The sequence below is a fragment of the Chiloscyllium plagiosum genome, unplaced genomic scaffold (assembly GCF_037043375.1).
Source record: "Chiloscyllium plagiosum isolate Xiang-an unplaced genomic scaffold, Cpla_swu_hap1 HiC_scaffold_9, whole genome shotgun sequence".
NCBI lineage: Eukaryota > Metazoa > Chordata > Chondrichthyes > Orectolobiformes > Hemiscylliidae > Chiloscyllium > Chiloscyllium plagiosum.
This window is the reverse complement of record NW_028270147.1, coordinates 14330297-14352430: the sequence shown is the minus strand read 5'-3', so window position 1 is coordinate 14352430 and position 22134 is coordinate 14330297. Positions and strand designations below refer to the sequence as shown.

At 43.1% G+C, this 22134-nt stretch overlaps 1 protein-coding gene across 6 annotated transcripts in view; it reads left to right on the top strand.

The window, feature by feature from the left end:
• LOC122554704 (outer dense fiber protein 2-like) overlaps window positions 1–22134 on the top strand; it is a 93443-nt gene that overhangs the window by 20227 nt on the left and 51082 nt on the right. For 4 of the 6 annotated variants that reach the window (XM_087990417.1, XM_087990416.1, XM_087990419.1 and 1 more), the window contains 7 exons: window positions 874–1005; window positions 1311–1376; window positions 3533–3607; window positions 3734–3805; window positions 3899–4015; window positions 14273–14458; window positions 14931–15040. In XM_087990417.1, the coding sequence (XP_087846543.1) occupies window positions 874–1005; window positions 1311–1376; window positions 3533–3607; window positions 3734–3805; window positions 3899–4015; window positions 14273–14458; window positions 14931–15040 (758 nt within the window). The remainder of the gene's footprint in view (window positions 1–873; window positions 1006–1310; window positions 1377–3532; window positions 3608–3733; window positions 3806–3898; window positions 4016–14272; window positions 14459–14930; window positions 15041–22134) is intronic. The other 2 variants (XM_087990421.1, XM_087990418.1) reach the window with 1 other exon arrangement.

Genomic DNA, 22134 nt, shown 5'->3' with positions numbered 1-22134 from the left:
TGGCTGCCCCCGCCCCCCCCCCATTCTTGGTCGCGTTGCCCCGGCCACAGTCACACCCACGTCCTGGTTAAATGTGCATGTGTGAATTTAAAAGATCCACAGGACCCATGAGCCACTATTAAAATAAGAGGACTCCTATTTAACTTAGAGATGAGGGCAAATTTTCTCAGTATTTTGAGTTCTCCGTCTCAGAGACTGGGTCAATGTGTATATCCAAAGCCGAGTTCTTAGAATCAAAGAACCATCGAGTCCCTGCAGTGTGGATGCAGGCCATTCTGCCCATTGAGTCCACAATGACACTCCGAAGAGCATCCCACCCAGACTCGCTCCCTCCATCCCTGTATTTCCCATGGCTAATATATCTCACCTGCACATCTTTGGACTCTAGGAGGAAACCAGAGCACCCGGAGGAAACCCACGCAGACACGGGGAGAACATGCAAACTCCACACAAACATTCACCTGAGGGTTTAATTGAACCCATGTCCCTAGCGTTGTGAGGCAGCTATGTTAACCACTGAGCCACGGTGCTGCCCAAGGTAGACAGATATTTGATCTACGTGGGAGTGGAGGGTAATGGGGACAGGCAGTAAAGTTTTGTTAAATCTACAATCAGATCAGCCATTGACCTTATTAAATGGTTAAGCTGGCTTGATGGTCTAAATGGCCTCACCCTTCTCTTTCTTATGATCTTAAGTTGGGTAAAAATATGAGGGAAGTAGTAGAGTATGTTGATGGGGTTAGGTGAAGGGCGATAAGAGGAGGGACATAAACACTGGCAAGCATCTGTCAGATTGAGTGCCTATGTCTGTCTGTAAGTTTTACATGATGATTAAAAATTAATTTAGCCCAGTGTATTTTGCCACCTTTGTAGGTGAATCAAATTCCATCCTCGGGGTTTAGTGGATTTACTGAAGACAAGAACATGTTTTTAGAGAAGCTGGAAAATTTCAAGATTGCAAGTCAAAAATTACAATTTCTCTTCAGGGAACGATGGATTTCCAAGGTAGGCGAAACTTTGTTGACCTTCAACGCGCATCCCCCCCCTCCAAAAAAATATGACTTCAGATAAAGTTAGATCCTTGATGAATAACAGGGTGTGATCAATTGTGAGTATAAAAAAAATTACAACTGTGTCGAGCACCTTTCAGGTGCAAGGGAAGTTCTACGATTATTATGTTCTGTGTAAATCGCTAATTGTAGATTGAGAGTTTGACAGAATTTGGAATTAGGCATTTGTAAACTACAAACCTCGAGCCAAGTGTTATTTGTGTTTCTGGATCTACTGTTAACCTGCTGCTTGGTTTACAGAGTGACCACATTTCAAACATACTTCTTTGGGCCTTAGGGACTACAGGACATCCTGGAGTCACCGAGGTACCTTATATATACAAGTCTTTGTCAGTTTTGCTGTGATTTGTGATTCCAGTAATTACTGAATCCCTGGCTGATTAACTGATGTGAATGGAGATAATACACACGAGCGAGGATAATACATCACCTTACTATGGAACATACCATGCCATTTTGTTTTTAATTTCAAAAATATACTTTATTCATAAAAAAACATTCTTCGCATACCTACATAGTCATAAACGTAGTTGGGTTCTGTGCAGTAGCATACCAACTAAACAAACAAACATTGGAGTTTGACTCTATCCAACCAAACCAAAGGTATTTTTTACTTGAAACACACTATATTTAAATTCATTTGAGGCATTGAGGTCATTTTTTTAATTTCAAAAATATACTTTATTCGTAAAATATTTTGATGATCTGTAAAATTGGTGGTGTCATTCATAGACGCACCTTGCATTTTTTTACATACAGAGATCGGAATTAGTCATTCGTATATACAGTTTTGTACATTTACCATCCAGATATTTAGCTGAGGCTTCAGCGGAGCCCACTTACTGAGTGGGCCCCCTGTTCTTCTTTGGCAGGCAGACATTACACGGTGGTCTTTCCCCACCGTGCCTTGGGCGGCAGCTTTGAGGCCAATGCTGTAGCACAACCTTCAATTTCAGGAACTCTGCCTCAGAAATATTGCAAGAGGACTGAACTGCCTCCTTCCCAACACACCCCTGCAGCTCATGTGACCCACTTTTTGTTTGTCGTGTTAAACACTTTCCCTTTGTCTCCCTCCCTGTAGTCTTTCACCTATGGTGGTGGAATATTTTCAAGATGGATTTGAGGATAGCTTTTGAAAAAAAAACACATTCGACTGTTCTTACGTCTGCTAATTTAAGTCAGGCAGCCAATAGGTTTATTAAGAACCTCATAGGCAATGGTTAACAGAACTTGGCGGCATTATTCAGTCAAAAATCACACAACACCAGGTTATAGTCCAACAGGTTTAATTGGAAGCACACTAGCTTTCAGAGCGACGCTCCTTCATCAGGTGATGAAGGACCGTCGCTCCGAAAGCTAGTGTGCTTCCAATTAAACCTGTTGGACTATAACCTGGTGTTGTGTGATTTTTAACTTTGTACACCCCAGTCCAACACCGGCATCTCTGAATCATTATTCAGTCAGCATTTGAATTCCTGAAATGGTGAGAGGCAGATTAACTCTCTGGGGCTCAGCATCTGATGGAAGGCTGGAGGACAGTTCCTTACATCCCTAAGAGGTCTGCGGGTTTGAGAATGTGTGTAACCAAAGGCCACTCTATGTAGCAGCAGTGATAGCCTTATTGTCTTTGGGTTGTGTAATTAGTTTTCAAAAAAATGGCTGGTAGTTCGCTTTCCTGGTGTAGTGCCCCCTCTGTTACTTACCAGTACTGCAATCATCTGCTTCTATTAATCTGAACGGTGTTCTGACTCACTTTGTTTTTGATAAACCTATCCATCATCCTTGGACAGGGAACTTGTTTCCATGCCAACTAGGGGAACATTCAGGCCAAACGTTCAGTGAATATTCCCAACCAGATACACAGGTTTGGGACCTGGGAATATTCCTAGCTCCTGTTTCCTGCCCCATTCCGCTCCAAATATTTCGCACAACTCGCTATTTTTGGAATACAATCCCTATCATGTGGACAAATGCAGTAGTCATTTTGCAGCAATAGTTATTTACTGCTTTTGAATAAATTCTGCCCTCTTTAATACTTGATTTCATCGAACTTCAACTACCCTCAGCTAAAGTACATGGTCATAATTTTATTAAAAGGCAAAGTATTAGTTCAGCAGTATAATAAGATTTAATTTCTTCCATTACCCAATCTATCATCTGCACAACTCACTAAGACTCCTATCAGCTCTTACCAATAGTGCCCATGGTATTTATAATGTAAATATGCTATAATTGTCTTTTTTCTCCTGGCACACCAACTGGAGTTAAGTTAGTTTCTTGAGGAGAGGAATTACCTTAAATTCAGAAGAAGGGGAGTAATTCATGACTGTAATGATTATTTGAGTTGGGCTTTCCAAAGTTATTGTGGATAAGATGCAAGGATAATGGAATTTTTAGGCAGTTGCTATGTCTGCTTGTTTGGGAATGTGAGGCCACATTCTAATCTGAGTTTATCTTTCTAGCCTTGCGTGGATTGTACCAACAGACAAATTGAAGTGTTGACACAGAAGCTGACAAGATGTGAAACTGAAAATATTGCAAGTATTTTACTTTCATCAATCCTAAAAATAAACACATTGTTCTAAACTGGATCAAACACACAAAAATGGATAGGTTTCATATGATTTTTTGCGCTAAAGTAGTGTCAAAACATTGTTTTGCAGCATTTGAAAAGAAAACTCCAGCATGTTGAGAAAAATGCGAAAGAAGCTTTGGCACTGTGTCAGATGGAAAAGGTACAAGGATATTGGAATTTTTCTTACATAACCAGAATAAATTAAATAATTATTCACAGGGGTTAATTAATGCAAATTGCACTTTATTTCCAGGTTAATTCTTGCTTTGTAAAGCAGCTGTCAAAGTCTGTTGAAGCAACCCAAGCTCGTCTACAAGAGCAGCTTAGAAACAAAGATGGCAGGAACAAGAGAATGTCAAATCAGATCCTGGTAAGTTCTTCTTCAAAATAGGGCAAATCTTGAATAAAATTGCAGTAACGTTAAAGGTTACAGAATAATAAATTATTTTTACATTTGATGGACACAGTCGAAAATTTGAGACTGACTTTGAGGAAAATGACTGGCTATGACTTTTTCATCTTGAAAATCTCCGTAGGCAACTCTACAGTCCCTAACTGTCTCGATTAATAGCTAATCACCCTTCCAGCCAGATTGTTATTCACTCATTTGTCTTTCCAACTGCTCTTCTCTCTCTTTGGGTTCTATCCCCACCTATCATTACACTTTACCACCTCCTTCCACCCTATCTTCTGTATATAAACCAATATTTTCCTAGCTACCATCAGTTCTGAGGAAGGGTCACCAGACCCAAAACGTTAACTCTGATTTCTGTCGATGTGGAGGGTCCTGTGTTGGACTGGGGTGGACAAGGTCAGAAGTCACACAACACCAGGTTTATACTCCAGCAGGTTTATTTGAAATCACAAGCTTTTGGAGCACTGCCCCTTCAAGTCTTCACCTGATGATGGAGCAGAGCTCCAAAAGCTTGTGATTTCAAATAAACCTGTTGCACTATGACCTTGTGTCATATGACTTCTGACCTGATTTCTCTCCAGAGACGCTGCCAGACCTGCTGAGCTTTTCCAGCAATTTCTGTTTTTGTTTCTGATTTACAGCATCTGCAGTTCTTTGGGTTTTATTTATTTTCTGTAGATAATGTTTAGGACATTAATAAGATGATCTGTAAGAGGTCTCAATTTGTGACCAACAAATAGTCTCATTCATGATGTGAAGCTATTGGCATGACACAGCACATAAGCATGGCCCTAACCAGTGTACGCAAGGAACTGAGCTCTGCACAATGGATTTGTACAATGGATGTTTTTACCATATTCAAAGGTGCTGTGTAGATGCACGTTACTGGCGTGAATAATTCTGGCTTTCAAGCTCCACAACTTAACTCTTGAAGATGACAGCACCAACATGCTGGAAGAGATCAACAGATCATGCAGCATACATGGGGAGAGAACAAAGATTAATAGTTTGGAAGTTGTTCATAACTTGTTCAGTCTGGTTTTGTTGAGTCTCTCTCAGGGACGTTTAGGGATGGCTGCTCAATTCCGGCCTTGTCGGCAATGCTCACATCTTAAGAATGGAAGTGAATGTAAGGAATTAGTAACGGGTTCGAGGTGTTATGGACAGTGGGCAGGAAAGTGAAATTGAGCCCGAGATCAGATCAGCTGATTGTATTAAATGGTGGAACAGGCTCGCGGGACTGAATTGTCCACTCCTGCACCTCGTCCTTTTGTAGAACAAAAGCACAGCTGATGCCAGCACAAGTTGGCTGAGGGCAGAGTGTGATTGTAGTGGAGTCCTTAAGCAGTGGTTAGACCTGTATTTAGATATACAGAGGGTACTAATCCCTAATTTAGCGTTGGATACTGCTGGCATTTCTCTTTGTCGAGGTTGGCTGTGTTCTTATTCATTATAAACAGGTACCACGGTGATGTAAGCTGGAAAGCTGTATCTAGGTTAAAGACAAGATGCTTGTGTACTGATATCTGTGCAAGTTGTCCCAACTTAAAGACAAAAGATGCACCAACAACAGCATCCTCGACCAGGCCAACATCCCCAGTATTGAGGTATTAACCCCCCACCCGCCCTCCCTGCATTTTCCCCCCCCTTCCAAAAAATCAGCTGTACACATTGTCCCCCTGATTAACATGAGACTCCCCACGCAGGTACTCTACTCCCAGCTCTGAAACCGCAGGCGAGCCCCAGGTGCTCAGGGGAAGTGCTTCAGTGATAACCTCAAGGTCTCACAGGGAAGTGTAGCATTCCCACAGACACCTGGGAATCACTGGCCCAAGATCATCCAAAGTGGAAGAGGAGCATTCTGGGAAGGCATCGAGCATCTCGAGACTTGCCGTTGGGTAAAAATGGGAGCCAGGGGAAAACAGTGAAAGGAGCATCCTACCCACCACTTCCCATGACCACCACCTGCCCAACAGCCTGTAGTAGTGAATTGGTCTGTACAGCACCTGCGGACTCACCCTGAGAGTGGAAGAGAGTCATTCTCGACTGCAAGGGACTGCTGTTGATGACAGAAACTTTGACAGTATGGTTCAGATCAGAGTGACAAACCATTCACATGGGTTAGAAATGGGCTGAGCTTTGAAATTTCAAATCAACTGCAGATAGTTTTTGATTATGACTGTAATCTGTGTTGTGCAGACATTATTGTCCTTTAATAAATCTTCTTCCTAAGAGAATAGCAGCACTAATTCAGATTTCTAAAACAATGTTTGATCCTGCTAATGGGACAAGCTAGAAATTTCGCAACTAAATATAAACACAGACGCACTATTATATTTAATCTTTGATCTTAATTCCCTGAGAGGTTTCATAAAATTGAACAATGAGTATATTACAAGAGCAATAAAATTTTATCAACGCAAATTACTGTTCCATTTGATTTGATTTTCACCCTTTTCACGTAATCTACCTAATTAACATCTGGGAGAGCAGATGGTCAAACAATGCTCCATCATTCAGCAAGGCGATAGTCATGATGGAGAGAATTGTTTATAATAATAGGAGACTGGGTTACGATCCCTAGATCTGAAGAGATTAAAGGGATATTTGTTTAATGTAATGAGGGTGATTGGCAGGAGTAGAGTTGGGGATATCTCTCGGGTAATCCTAGGGCAAGGCAACACAATAATTGTGAGATTCCATGTTAGATCTACATAGGGACAAATAACTTTCTAAAAGGAAGTTTGAGTTTAAAGGCCAATGTATGATTTCACATTTTGAGAAGAAAGGACTAAAATTACTGTTGGCTAAACTGAATCTTTATCAGCAATTTAACCATTGAATACTACTGTCTCCATTGCTTCATTTGTCTAAGCCGTGTTGTTCTTTAAGTAGGGCACCACAGTGGTTGGCACTGCTGCCTCACAGCACCAGGGACCCAGCTTTGATTCCACCCTCGGACGGCTCTCTATGTGGAGTTTGCATGTTCTCCTCATGTCTGGATAGGTCTCCTTCCATGGTCCAGAGATGTACAATTTAGGTGGATCGGCCATGCTATATTTCCCATGGTGTCTGGGGATGTGCAGGCTAGGTGGATTAGCTACGGTCAATGCAGGGTTACAGGGATAGGATAGGGGAATGGGTCCACATGGGAATGCTCTTTGGATGGTTGGTATGGACTCAATAGGCCAAAGTGCTTTCACACTGTCGGGATTCTAAAATGAGGAACAGAATGTGCAGTTCTCCATAAATCAGTCCTAAGTGATTCCCAGCTTCCAAGGGTTCACTTCTGTTCTTTTCCTTTGTCACCATCTGCTCCGAGAACAATTCTTCATTATGACAATATTGTTGGAGATCCTCCCCCTAGCTTAAACTTTGTGAATCTTCCAGCCCCATTTCAACTCATCATAAATGCAGTCTTTTCAATTCAGAGTATAATGCAGACAAGTGCAAGGTGATACGTTTTGGGAGGTCAAATGCAAGAGGAAACTATACAATAAAAGGCAGGATCCTTAGGAGCATTGATATGTAGAGGGTTATTGGGTGCAAGTCCATAGCTGCCTGAAAGTGGAAACACAGTGGATAAGGTGGTAAAGAAGGCATACAACATGCTTGCTTTCATCAGGGCATTTAATATGAAAGTTGGCAAGTCATGGGGCAGTAGTACAAGACTTTAGTGTTGACCACATTTGAAATATTGTGTGTAGTTCCAGCCACCATATTACAGGAAGGAAATGAAGGCTTTAGAGATGGTGTGAAAGCGGTTTACCAGGATGCTGCCTCGATTGGAGTTTATTAACTGTAAGGAGAGATTGGACAAACTTGGATTGTTTGCGCTAGAGCATCAGTGACTGAGGGGCGACCTGATAGAAATATATAAAATTATGAGAGGCATGGATAGGGTGGTGGTCAGAGTATTTTTCCCAGAAATGTCAAATGCTCAAGGCCTAGGTTTAAGCTGAGAAGGGAAGAGTTTGAAGGATATCTGTAAGATTATTCCTTTACACAGAGGGTGGTAGGTGCCATGAACTCACTGCCAGGGGAGCTGGTGGAATCAGATGTGACAGGGATGTTTAAGAGGTATTTCAACAGACACATCAAATTCAGGGAATAAATGGATGTGGACCACATGCAGGCAGATACGATTAGCTTAGAAGAGTATCAATGTCTGCATAGTCATGGTGGGCCAAGGGGCCTGTTTCTATGCTATACTATTCTATGTTCGACTTATGATTATGAGCTTCTACACATTTTCTGATACGGTGAACCGTAAAGACTTACATAAGAACTAGGAGCAGGAGTAGGCCGTCTGACCCCTTAAGCCTGCTCCACCATTCAATAAGATCATGGCTGAACTTTTTGTGGCCTCAACTCCACTTACCCGCCCACTCGCCATAACTGTTATTTCCTTTACTATTCAAAAAATTACTTACCTTAGCTTTGAAAGCAGTTACTGAGGAAGCCTCAACTACGTCACTGGGCAGGGAATTCCACAACTTTACAACCTTCTGGGTGAAGAAGTTCCTTCTCAATTCAGTGCTAAATCTGTGCTCCTGAATTTGGAGGCTATGCTCTCTTGTTCTAGTTTTAGCCGTCAATGGAAACATCCTTTCTACTTCTTTCTTATCTATTCCCTTCATAATTTTATATGTTTCTATAAGATGCCCCCTTCATTCTTCTAAATTCCAATGAGTACTGTTCCAGCCTATTCAGTCTCTCCTCACTAGCCAACCCCCTCAACTCCGGAATCAACCTAGTGAACCTCCTCTGCATTCCCTCCAGTGCCAGTACATCCTTTCTCAAGTAAGGAGACCAAAACTGCAAATAGTACTCCAGGGGTGGCCTCACCAGCACTCTGTACAGCAGCAGGATAACCTCCCTGTGTTTAAACTCAGTTCCTTTAGCAATGAAGGTCAAATTTCCATTTTCCTTCCTAATTGCCTGTTGTACCTGCAACCTTCTGCGATTCACGCACAAGGACACCCAGGTGCAGCATGCTGCAATTATTTACCAGTCAAATGATTGTCCTTTTTACTGTTATTCCTACTGAAATGGATGACTTCACATTTATTAACACTGTATTCCATCTGCCAGACCTTTGCCCGCTCACTTAAACTAACTGTGTCCCTTTGCAACATTTCACATTTCAAAGCACACTTTGCTTTACCACTCAGCTTAGTGTCATCCTCAAACGTTGACACACTAGACAAGGTCCCCAACTCCAAATCATCTATGTAAATTGTGAATAATTTGCGGTCCCAACACTGATCCCTGAGGTACACCACTGTCACGGATTGTCAACCAGAAAAGCACTCATTTATCCCCGCTCTTTGCTTCCTGTTAGTTAACTAATCCTCTATCCATGCTAATCCATTGCCTGTAATGCCTTGCATCTTTATCTTATGCCGCAACCTTTGTGCAGCAACTTGTTAAATGCCTTTTGGAAATCTACTGGGTGCCCATTGTCCACCATGCTCATAACGTCTTCATAGAATTCCAGTGGATTAATTAAACATGACCTGTCTTTCACGAACCCATGCTGTGTCTGCCCAACGGGACAGTTTCTATCTAGATGCCTTGCTATTTTTTCCTTGATAATAGATTCAAGCATTTTCCCCACGACAGAAGTGAAGCTAACTGGTCTATAATTCCCCATCTTTTGTCTACCTCCTTTTTAAACAGTGGTGTCACATTTGCTGTTTTCCAATCTGCTGAGACCACCTCAGAATCCAGCGAATTTTGGTAAATTATTACAAGTGTACTTGCTATTTCTCCCGCCATCTCTTTTAGCACCCTCAGGGCCAGGAGACTTGTCTACCTTTAGCTCCATTAGCTTGCTCAACACTACCTCTTTCGTGATAATGATAGTTTCTAGGTCCTCATCTATCTTCATCTCCTTATCAATTACTGGCATGTTATTAGTGTCCTCTACTGTGAAGACTGATACAAAATACCTAATAAATGCCTTGGCCATTTCATCATATCCCATAACTAGATCCCCCTTCCTATCCTCCAAAGGACCAATGTTTACTTTAACCACTCTTCTTCATTTTACATATTTATTGAAACTTTTGCGATGTGTCTTTATATTCTGTGCTAGTTTATTCTCTTTTCTTTATGACTTTTTTGTGGCTTTCTGTTGAACTTTAATCTTCTAGTTCCCAATCTACTAGTTTCCCGATGATCTTGGCCACTTTGAATGCCTTCTCTTTCAATTTGATACCCTCCCTTATTTAGTTAGACACCCTGGGCAGATTACCCCTTTTCCTACAGTCCGTCCTTTTCACTGGAATATACTTTTGCTGAGCACTTTGAAAAATTGCTTTGAAAGTCCTCCATTGCTCGTCAAGTGTCCCACCGTAAAATCTTTGTTTCCAGTCTACTTTAACCAACTCCTCCCTCGTTCTATTATAGTCTCCCTTGTTTAAGCACAGGAAGGTGGTATTGGATTTTATCTTCACACGCTCCATCTGTATTCTAAATTCTAAATACAATCACAGTATTCTAAATACTGTGATCCTTCCTGCCAAGACAATCCTAATAATGAGACAATTAACTATTCCTGTCTCATTACACAGCTTTAGATCTAGGAAAGCTTGCTCCCTCAACGGTTCTATTACATACTATTCAAGAAACCTATCACAGCCTGAAGTTTGTCTCTCTGTCTTTTCCTTTTACACTCTCACTTTGTCTCTGTCTTTTTCTGTCTTTGACTCCGTCTTTCTCTCTCTCTCTCTCTTTCTCTCTCTCTAACCACCACTATAACCCACCCAGACCCTGACTTACTTATCCAGCTGTGATTTAGGGAAGCCTGTAACCTGATCTTTACAATGATTTGCTCTGTACCCCTTGCCTGTGACAACACGTACCACATGGGCCTGGTATCCAGGTATAAATGTTAATTAGTTGGTTTTTTTTCAAAGCACAGCTCTATCCTATTCTGGAATCAAAAGGGCAATTCAAAGGATACTCTTTTATAAACTGAAGTTCTTAATACTTCCCTTTCAGCTAATCAGCTGCCTCCTTCATTATCTGCAGATCTGAATGCCATTCACTTTCATTTTCACCAGTAATACAGTCTAGGTTCCCTCTGTAATCTTTAGTGGTCCCACTAGCTGGCAGACTGGGCCACAGATCACATGACCTTCATATTTTTCCTAAATTTAAAGGCCATTCCAAGATATTATAATCTCAGGAACCATATACCTATAGTAACTAAGCTGGTTCAAAGCAAGGAAGATGCGACAATAGGATGCCAAAGCTGGAAGATCAATAGAGATGTTTTGAAAGGGGACCATCACTTATTGTTGTGGTTCTGTTCACCGAGATGGGACTTTGTGTTGCAGACGTTTCGTCCCCTGTCTAGGTGACATCCTCAGTGCCTGGGAGCCTCCTGTGAAGCGCTTTTGTGATGTTTCCTCCGGCATTTATAGTGGTTTGTCTCTGCCGCTTCCGGTTGTCAGTTCCAGCTGTCCGCTGCAGTGGCCGGTATATTGGGTCCAGGTCGATGTGTTTGTTGATAGAATCTGTGGATGAGTGCCATGCCTCTAGGAATTCCCTGGCTGCTCTCTGTTTGGCTTGTCCTATAATAGTAGTGTTGTCCCAGTTGAACTCATGTTGCTTGTCATCTGCGTGTGTGGCTACTAAGGATAGCTGGTCATCCTTAGTAGCCACAGAAATGTTCAGAAATGCTCTTGATGTATGGTAGTGTGGCTAGTCCTTTGGTTTGTGGCATGTCCTCATTCCATTGTCTTTCCCTTAGGCATCTGTTGATGAAATTGCGGAGGTATCTGTTTTTGGCAAATACATTCTGGAGGTGTTCTTCTTCCTCTTTTTGCAGTTCTGGTGTACTGCAGTGTGTTGTGGCCCTTTTGAACAGTGTCTTGATGCAACTTCTTTTGTGTGTGTTGGGGTGGTTGCTTTCGTAGTTCAGGACTTGGTCTGTGTGTGTGGCTTTCCTGTAAACCTATCAACAAACACATCGACCTGGACCCAATATACCGGCCACTGCAGTGGACAGCTGGAACTGACAACCGGAAGCGGCAGGGACAAACCACTATAAATGCCGGAGGAAACATCACAGAAGCGCTTCACAGGAGGCTCCCAAGCACTGAGGATGTCACCTAGACAGGGGATGAAACGTCTGCAACACAAAGTCCCAGCTCGGCGAACAGAACCACAACAACGAGCACCCGAGCTACAAATCTTCTCACAAACTTTGAACCATCACTTATAAAATCGTAGAGTCATAGAGCACAGAAACCGACCTTCGGTCCAACCAGTCTGTGTCAAACATAATTCCAAACTAATCTAGTACCATCTGCCTGCTCCGGCCATGTTCCTCCAAACCTTTCCCATTTGTGTACTTGTCCAAATGCCTTTTAAATATTGTAACTGTACCCACATCCACCACTTCCTCAGGAAGTTCATTCCACACATGGACCTCTCTTTGTGTAAAATATTTGCCTCTCGTGTCTTTGTTAAGTCGCTCTCCTCTTACCTCAAAAATGTGCCACATAACTTGAAATCTTTCATGCTAAGGAACAAACAACTACCATTAACTCTATCTAAATTCCTCATAAAATATAAACTTCTAAAAGATTTTGGTCAATAAGTTTGCTCAGTCAACAAATGAAGAGCCGCAAATAAAAGTTAGAGGATAGTGGATGACTAAAATAGATTACATTTGAGCTGATCTGTATATAAAGTAATTATTAAAACTCTTAACTGTATTGATTAGCAAGGTCAGCATCTTTTCCCCTTGGTCTGAGTGACTTACTAAGCCATTTCTGAGGGCAGTTAGGAGAAACTACGTAGTGACTGGAGTCACCCACAGTATAGGGGGTAGATTTCCTTCCCTTAATGATTTTTGAACTTTTAAATTAATGGTTGTTTCATGGTCACATCACTTGAGGTTATCTTGCAGTTCCAGATGAATTGACTGAATTCAATTTCCACCAGGTGGCATCATGAGGTTTGAACCCATGTCCCAGCACATTAACATAGACCTCAAGATTACTAGACTAGCAGCATTACCTCTACACCACCATCTTTCCCAAAAATGTGCATTTATGTGGCATCTTTAACAGAACAACATTTCTCAAAGCTTATCAGAGGCGAATTATCAACTAAAATCTGAACTTGAGTCATAGAAGATGTTAGAGCAGATGACCAAAAGGTTGATTACGATAAGGAGGAGAGAGAGTTGGAGAGGTTTAGGAAAACAATTAATGTAATTGTCTTAAAATGAGGTGTGCACTAGGCAGCCACAAATATCTGCTTTTTTTCTGATTTAAACCATGTAAAGGCAATTGTCATTAGAATAAGAGTGGCTCAGTGGTTAGTATTGCTACCTCCTAGCACCAGAGACCTGGGTTCAATTCCAGCCTCAAGCAACTGCCTGTGTAGAGATTGCACATTCTCCCTGTGTCTGTGTGGGTGTGCTCCAGTTTCCTCCCACAGTCCAAAGATGTGCAGGACCATGCTAAATTGCCTGTAGTGATGATTTGGAGATGCTGGTGTTGGACTGGGGTGTACAAAGTTAAAAATCACACAACACCAGGTTATAGTCCAACAGGTTTAATTGGAAGCACTAGCTTTCGGAGTGACGCTCCTTCAGTGCCTGGTGAAGGAGTAGTGCTTCCAATTAAACCTGGTGTTGTGTGAATTTTTAACCTTGCCTGTAGTGAGCAGGGCTATAGAGTAGGGAGGTGGATCTGAGAGGAGTGCTGTTTGGAGGGTCAGTATGGACTTGATGGACCAAATAGCCTGCTTCCACACTGTAGGGATTTTATAATAACGTCTCCTATTTTTTACGGATTAGAATGGTGCTGGACTCCTATTTTTTACACATATACCTATTGCAGCAACAACGATTTAGAGTTTTATAGATTATTGTCACAGATGATTGAATGTCTACATTTTAAAAACTATAATGTAAGGTTTTTTAATTCAGTCATGGGAAATGGTCATCGCCAATTATTGTTCATCCTTAATTGTCTTTGAGATAGAGGTAGCAAGCTGCCTTCTTGAACCTCCGCAGTCCTTGGAGTGTTGCTAGACCGACTATGCTATTTATTTATCGTCCTGCTGTGTTTTGAAGTGGGCTCTAATGTTCTGCCGTCAGTCACTTCCTGTGTTGCTGTTTTGTGTGTGCCTGAGGACATCTTGTGGTTGTTGTGTGACATGTCACCCTATCTTTCAATATTTCAGAAATTTGAGGGGACAGTGACTGGCCATAAGTTGCAGATAGCTCACCTTAAATCCCAGCTGCTAGCTCTGAAAGATCAGCTTGCAATGGACAAAGAGGTTCTGAAGAAGGCAACACGAGCTCAAAGAAAGAGAGCAGAGAGATTTGAAGCTGCTGTGGAAGAACTTAATTCCCAGTTCAAAGAAAAGGTGACTATTGTATATTCCATTTCTGGCAATCGGAATTTTACTTCTTGCTTCTTAATGTTGCAAAAACGAAAATTTTTGTCATCCTGAGTGTTTGAGTCAAAGAGTCTAAAAGGAGTTTGGTTTGAACATCAGTTTGTTCTGAATTCAATAATTCCAGCTGTTAAAGGGGATGCTAACATTAAATTGGCTGTGCCCTTATTTGCAATTTTGGCTCCTCAGTATCTCCAGAGTTTAGATTAGAGTGGTGCTGGAAAAGTACAGCAGGTCAGGCGGCATCCGAGGAGCAGGAAAATCAACATTTCGGGCAAAAGCTCAGCATCTCTAGCCCAGGGCATTGAGCTGATGTCATAGTGAACCCAGGTGACTCTGAGCACACCACAGATCAAACCTTTTGTGTCGGTCCTGTCTCTTTCTGTTTAAACATCCTAATGAAATTACCTGGCTTCTTTTTGTGCACTGTGAAATGTTTCAGGATCTGAAGTTGCGAGAGGTTCGTCTGGCCATTGAAACCCAAAAGAAACAAAACGATTTGGCTTCTGCGGTAAAGGCCCAGTTGGAAACCAAAGTTTTTTCCCTTTCACAGTGAGTTGAGCTGATTTGTTAGAATTTAATAAATGTGGTGAGCTGTGATATATTCAGTCCTCACACTGATAACTTTCACCTTTTCTTATATGCAATTAATTGTATTTGGATCCATTGTATGATAGAGTCATAGGGATGTACAGCACGGAAACAGCAACTCGTCCATGCCGACCAGATATCCTCAAATAATTTAGTCCCATTTGTCAGCATTAGACCCATATTCCTGTCAGGAGGAACTTCACTAATTCTAAGAATACGAGCGGCAGGATTTCATTTGGTGTAATCAAATTCCGGATGACTGAATGCCGCATAACATTGTTAAGCCAAGCATTGGGAACTTGCAACCTTGTCTGGATAGTCTGAAACTCAGTTAATCGAATGCCAGATAATCGAGGTTCCTGTGTAAACCCTTCCTATTAGGGTGGCACAGTGGCTCAGTAGTTAGCACCCTGGATTCAATTTCAGTCTTGGGCGACTGGCTGTGTGGAGTTTGCACATTCTCCCTGTGTCTGCATGGGTTTTTTTCTGGGTGCTCCGGTTTCCTCCCACCATCTAATGATATGCAGGTTAGGTGAATTGGCCATGTTAAATTGCCCATAGTGTTAGGTGCATTAGTCAGAGGGAAATGAGTTACTCTTCAGAGAGTCAGTGTGGACTTGTTGAGCTGAAGGGCCTGGTTCCATACTAGGAAATCTAATCTAACCTGTTCATGTACCCATCCAGATGCCTTTTAAATGTTGTAATTGTACCAGCCTCCACCACTTCCTCTGGCAGTTCATTCCATACAAACACCACCCTCTGCGTGGAAAAGGTGCCCCTTAGGTCCCTTTTAAATCTTTTCCCTCTCACCTTAAAGCTGTTATGGACCAGGCCAGAACCCCCCCCCCCCCAACACATTTCAAGAAGGTAGCTCAGATCCTAACTTGCTAGTTGTTTTGAGCAAATGTCTAGTGGATATTCCAGGAGTGATGCAGCTGGTCAAACCACTTAATTTTAAACAAAAAATAATTTATTTGCAAGATTACTGAATGAAATACAAACACAAAAGAACAGAATATAAAATAACTTTACTTAAAAACCCAACAGACTATCTCAACTGAATGATGCAGTTTCCAAAAACTTGCAACATCTCCATAAACACCCCTTGGGAAAAAAGGTACAATCACAGGAGAAGGAGAAATGTCAGAGGGATTCAGCATGGAACAGAACACCTCCTTCCATGGAGCTGTTTCTTTGACCAGCAGCCTCAAAACTGACTGACAGCTTTCTCCGAACAGCTAGACCTCCCAAAAACCAAACCAAATAAAAGCTGACCTGGGAGAACTGGCCACTCCCCTTTCATTGTACAAGTTTTTTTAACTTAAAAACCTTCTTCAAGTAGATCAACCCAGTCATTTTGGCAACTCTGCCTTGGACAACTCTTATGGAAAAAGAACAGGGACTTCACAACCTTGTTTAAAGAGCAGCAGCATCTCAAACCTATGCCCTCTATTTTTGGATTCTCCCATTCCAGAGAGAATACCTTGTCTATTCACCTACCTATGTCCCTCATGATTTTGTAAACATCTATAACATCACACTGCAGGTTCCGAAGCTCCAGGGAAAGGCAAGGACTGATTAGGGATAGTCAACATGGCATTGTGCATGGGAAATCATGTTTCACATACTTGATTGAGTTTTTTGAAGAAGTAACAAAGAGGATTGATGAGGGAAGAGTGGTAGTTGGGAAACATATGGATTTCAGTAAGGCTTTCGACAAGGTTCCCCATGGGAGACAGATTAGCAAGGTTAGATTTCACGGAACACAGGGAGAACTAGCCATTTGGATACAGAACTGGCTCGATGATAGAAGACAGATGATGGTGAAAGAGGGTTGTTTTTCAGACCGGAGGCCTGTGACCAATGAATTCCACAAGGATCGGTGCTGGGTCCTCTACTTTTGTCATTTACATAAATGATTTGGATGCAAGCATAAGAAGTACAGTTAGTAAGTTTGCAGATGACACCAAAATTGGAGGTGTAGTGGACAGCGAAGAGGGTTACCTCAGATTACAACAGGATCTTGACCTATGGGCCAATGGGCTGAGAAGTGGCAGATGGAGTTTAATTCAGATAAATGTGCATTTTTGGGAAATACACATCTCAACAGGACTTATACACTTAATGATAAGATCCTAGGGAGTGTTCCTGAACAAAGAGACCTTGGAGTGCAGGTTCATAGCTCTTTGAAAGTGGAGTCGCAGGTAGATAGGATAGTGAAGAAGGCATTTGGTATGCTTTCCTTTATTGGTCAGAGTATTGAGTACAGGAGTTGGGAGGTCATGTTGCGGCTGTACAGGACATTGGTTAGCTGTTGGAATATTGCGTGCAATTCTGGTCTCCTTCCTATCGGAAAGATGTTGTGAAACTTGAAAAGCTTCAGAAAAGATTTACAAGGATGTTGCCAGGGTTGGAGGATTTGAGCTATAGGGAGAGCTGAACAGGCTGGGGCTGTTATCCCTGGAGCGTCGGAGGCTGAGGGGTGACCTTACAGTGGTTTACAAAATTATTAGGGTCATTGATAGGATAAATAGACAAAATCTTTTCCCTAGGGTGGGGTAGTACAGAACTAGAGGGCATAGATTTAGGGTGAGAGGGGAAAGATATAAAAGAGACCTAAGGGGCAACGTTTCACACAGAGGGTGGCACGTGTATGGAATGAGCTGCCAGAGGAAGTGGTGGAGGCTGGTACAATTGCAGCATTTAAGAGGCATTTGGATGGGTATATGAATTGGAATGGTTTGGAGGGATATGGGCCAGGTGCTGGTAGGTGGGACTAGGTTGGGTTGGGATATCTGGCCGGCATGGACAGGTTGGACCGAAGCATCTGTAACCATGCTATACATCTCTATGACTCTATGAAATCGCCCCAGCGAGAAACTTGGATTGTTGTCACTGACAGTGGCTGAGGGGCGACCTAATAGAGTTTATGAGAGGCAAAGATGAGGTGTATAGTTGGACTCTCAATCCCGGGGCGACATGTCAAATGCTAAAGGGGCATAGGTTGAAGGTGAGAGGGGAGAAGTTTAAAGGAGGTGTGCGAGGCAAGTTTTTTACACAGAGGATTGTGGGTGTCTGGAACACACTGTCAGGAGAGGTGGTAGAAGCAGCTACAGTAGCAATGTTTAAGAAGCATTTAGACAGACACATGAACAGACAGGGAATAGAGGGATGCAGATCATGTGCAGGCAGATAGGATTAGTTTAGAATAGCATCCTGGCCAGTACAGTCAAGGTAGGCCGAAGGGCCTGTCCTGTGCTGTTCTATGTTCTATAAGCTTGATCATCTACCTATAAAAATCTGTGAGGGCATCATTATATCATTTCATTTCACTAGAATCACATGCCACAGAAAGGACAGCAGACCCCGAGAACACCATCACCAAATTGGTAAGAGAACCAAGAGTTGTGGGGTAAAGGCAGGTAACAGGAGCTGAAGATTATCAGATCAACCATGATCTCAATTGAATGGCAGTGCAGATTCAATGGGCTGAATGGACTACTGTTGCTCCTGTGCCTTATGATTTTCTCTTACCTTCACGTTTTCTTCCGGGTCACACACGTTCCTGATTTGGAATTGTGTATCACTGTTCCGTCACTGGGTTAGAATTCTGGTGCCTTCTCTGTCTCTGTAATAGCACTGAGGGGGTACCTGCAGTAACTCAAGAGGCATCTCACCATCGGCTGTTCAAGGACATTTAGGAATGGACAACAAAGTCTGATCTTTCTGGCGATGTTCACATTCTGTGAACAAATATTACAAAAAAAGAGTCATAGAGATGTACAGCATGGAAACAGACCCTTCGGTCCAACCTGTCCACACCGACCAGATATCCCAACCCAATCTAGTCCCACCTGCTATTACCCGGCCCATATCCCTCCAAACCCTTCCTATTCATATACCCATCCAAGTACCTCTTAAATGTTGCAATTGTACCAGCCTCCACCACTTCCTCTGGCAGCTCATTCCATACACGTACCACCCTCTGTGTGAAACAGTTGCCCCTTAGGTCTCTTTTATATCTTTCCCCTCTCACCTTAAACCTATACTCTCTAGTTCTGGACTCCCCAACCCCAGGGGAAAGACTTTGTCCATTTATCCTATCCGTGCCCCTCATCCTGGATCTTTCCCCATCACTCTTGCAATCTTTATTATTTTAGCGAGTTTTGAGAAGATTTGTAGCTCAGGTTGACATTTTGGATGTAGGTTTGCTCACTGAGCTGAAAGGTTCATTTCCAGATATTTCGTTACCCTACTAGGTAACATCTTCAGTGAGCCTCCGTGTGGAAATGAACCCTCCAGCTCAGCGAGCAAACCTACATCCAGATCTTTATTATCTTTTTCATCTTACACTATATGTATGGATGTGTGTGTGTATATATTCCATTATCTTTCGAGGATTGTAAATAAACTGCTGGAGAAACTCGGCAGAGGAGAGAGAAACTGGAGTGTTTTTGAGTCCAATGTGACTCTTCTCTTGAGCTTTTCCTTTACAAAGTTGCTGCTGAAAATGCTTTTGACCCCCCTCACAGACTGCACAAACCAGATCGTCATAACTTGCTGGATTCAAAAGATGGTTTCTCATCTTCCTGTTTATTCTTCTGCTAAGTATCTCTCTCCTCCTGTCATTTCTCGTCTATCAAAACTCATTGTGTGCCCTTTATTTGCCTAATTTTTCCAGACCAAAGGGGTAGCCATGGACACCTGTATGGGCCCCAGCTATGCCTGTCTCTTTGTTGGCTACGTAGAACAGTCGATCTTCCGTAATTACACCGGCACCACTCCCCACCTCTTCCTCCGTTACATTGATGACTGCATTGGCACCACCTCGTGCTCCCGCGAGGAGGTTGAGCAATTCATCAACTTCACCAACACATTTTACCCTGACCTTAAATTTACCTGGACCATCTCTGACACCTCTCTCCCCTTCCTGGACCTCTCCATCTCCATTAGTGACGACCGACTTGACATCGACATTTTTTACAAACACACCGACTCCCACAGCTACCTGGATTACACATTTACCCCCCCTACCTCCTGCAAAAATGCCATCCCGTATTCCCAATTCCTCCGCCTTTGCCTTATCTGCTCCCAGAACACACCAGATGGCCTCCTTCTTTAGAGATCGCAATTTCCCTTCCCGCGTAGTTAAAGATGCCCTCCAACGGATCTTGTCCACATCCCACACCTCCACCCTCAGACCCCACCCTCAGACCCCACCCCTCCAACCGTAACAAGGACAGAACACCCCTGGTGCTCATCTTCCACCCTACCATCCTTCGCATAAACCAAATCATCCGCCGACATTTCCGACACCTCCAAACAGATCCCACCACCAGGGATATATTTCCCTCCCCACCCCTTTCCGCCTTCCGCAAAGACCGTTCCCTCCGTGACTACCTAGTCAGGTCCACGCCCCCCTACAACCCACCCTCCCATCTTGGCACCTTCCCCTGCCACCGCAGGAATTGCACAACCTGCGCCCGCACCTCCTCCCTCACCTCCACCCAAGGCCCCAAAGGAGCCTTCCACATCCATCAAAGTTTTACCTGCACATCCACCAATATCATTTATTGTATCCGTTGCTCCCGATGCGGTCTCCTCTACATTGGGGAGACGGGACACCTCCTAGCAGAGCGCTTTAGGGAACATCTCCGGGACACCCGCACCAATCAACCACACCGCCCTGTGGCCCAACATTTCAACTCCTCCTCCCACTCTGCCGAGGACATGGAGGTCCTGGGCCTCCTTCACCGCTGCCTCACCACCTGCGCCTGGAGGAAGAACGCCTCATCTTCCACCTCAGAACACTTCAACCCCAGGGCAGCAACGTGGACTTCAACAGTTTCCTCATTTCCCCTTCCCCACCTCACCCCAGTTCCAACCTTCCAGCTCAGCACTGTCCCCATGACTTGTCGTACCTGCCTATCTTCTTTTCCACCTATCCACTTCACCCTCACCCTGACCGATCACCTTCATCCCCATCCCCGCTCACCTATTGTACTCTATGCTATTTTCTCCCCACCCCCACCCTCCTCTCATTTATCTCTCCACCCCGCAGGCTCTCTGCCTGTATTCCTAATGAAGGGCTTTTGCCCGAAACGTTGATTTTACTGCTCCTCGGATGCTGCCTGAACTGCTGTGCTTTTCCTGCACCATTAATCCAGCATCTGCAGTCATTGTTTTCACCTAATTTTTGCTATAGATTTTGTCTCGGGAATCACCATCTTTTCACTGAGAATTGATTTAAGGCCCCAGCAGATTGCTTACGCTATGTCCTATACCCCCATCCCCTGCAGTTCAGCTGGGGTTGGAGAGAGAAAAGCCAGCCCCTAGTCATCTCAATCTTCTGACATTAATCTGGTGGCAATTCCAGTCTGGAAGCCTTCAAAGCCTTTTCTGCCAAAATTGTGTTGGTTAGGCTGAGTACATCTCAGCATTGTGTCTTAAGGGACATTCATTTTCATCCATACACCAGGGAAGTAAAAAAAAAACACAGAACAGGGTCAACAACACAATTTTTACGAACTGAACAAAAACGTTTTCACCCAGGGTCACTAAAATACATTAGTTCCCTCTCTGAGATTAATGTCTTAAAACCATGTCTAATTCTGATTGCCCTGTTGTCGGAAGGATATTATCGAATTGGAGAGGGTTCAGAAGGGATTTACCAGGATGTTGCCAGAAATGTAAGGCTTTAGTTATAGGGCTGAAAATGTGTTGCTGGAAAAGCGCAGCAGGTCAGGCAGCATCCAGGGAACAGGAGAATCGACGTTTCGGGCATAAGCCCTTCTTCAGGAATGGAGCAGTTGGATAGACTGGGACTTGTTTCACTGGAGCGTAGGAGGCTGAGGTGTGACCTTATAGAGGTTTGTAATCATGGGGGGCATCAATAAGGTAAATGACAGGTGTCTTTTCCTTGGGGTGTGGGATTTCAAGACTAGAGAACATATTTTTAAGGTGAGAGGAGAAAGATTTTAAAACGATATGAAAGTTTCTTTGCACACAGAGGGTAATTCGTGTGTGTAATGTACTTTCCAGAGGAAGTGGTGGAT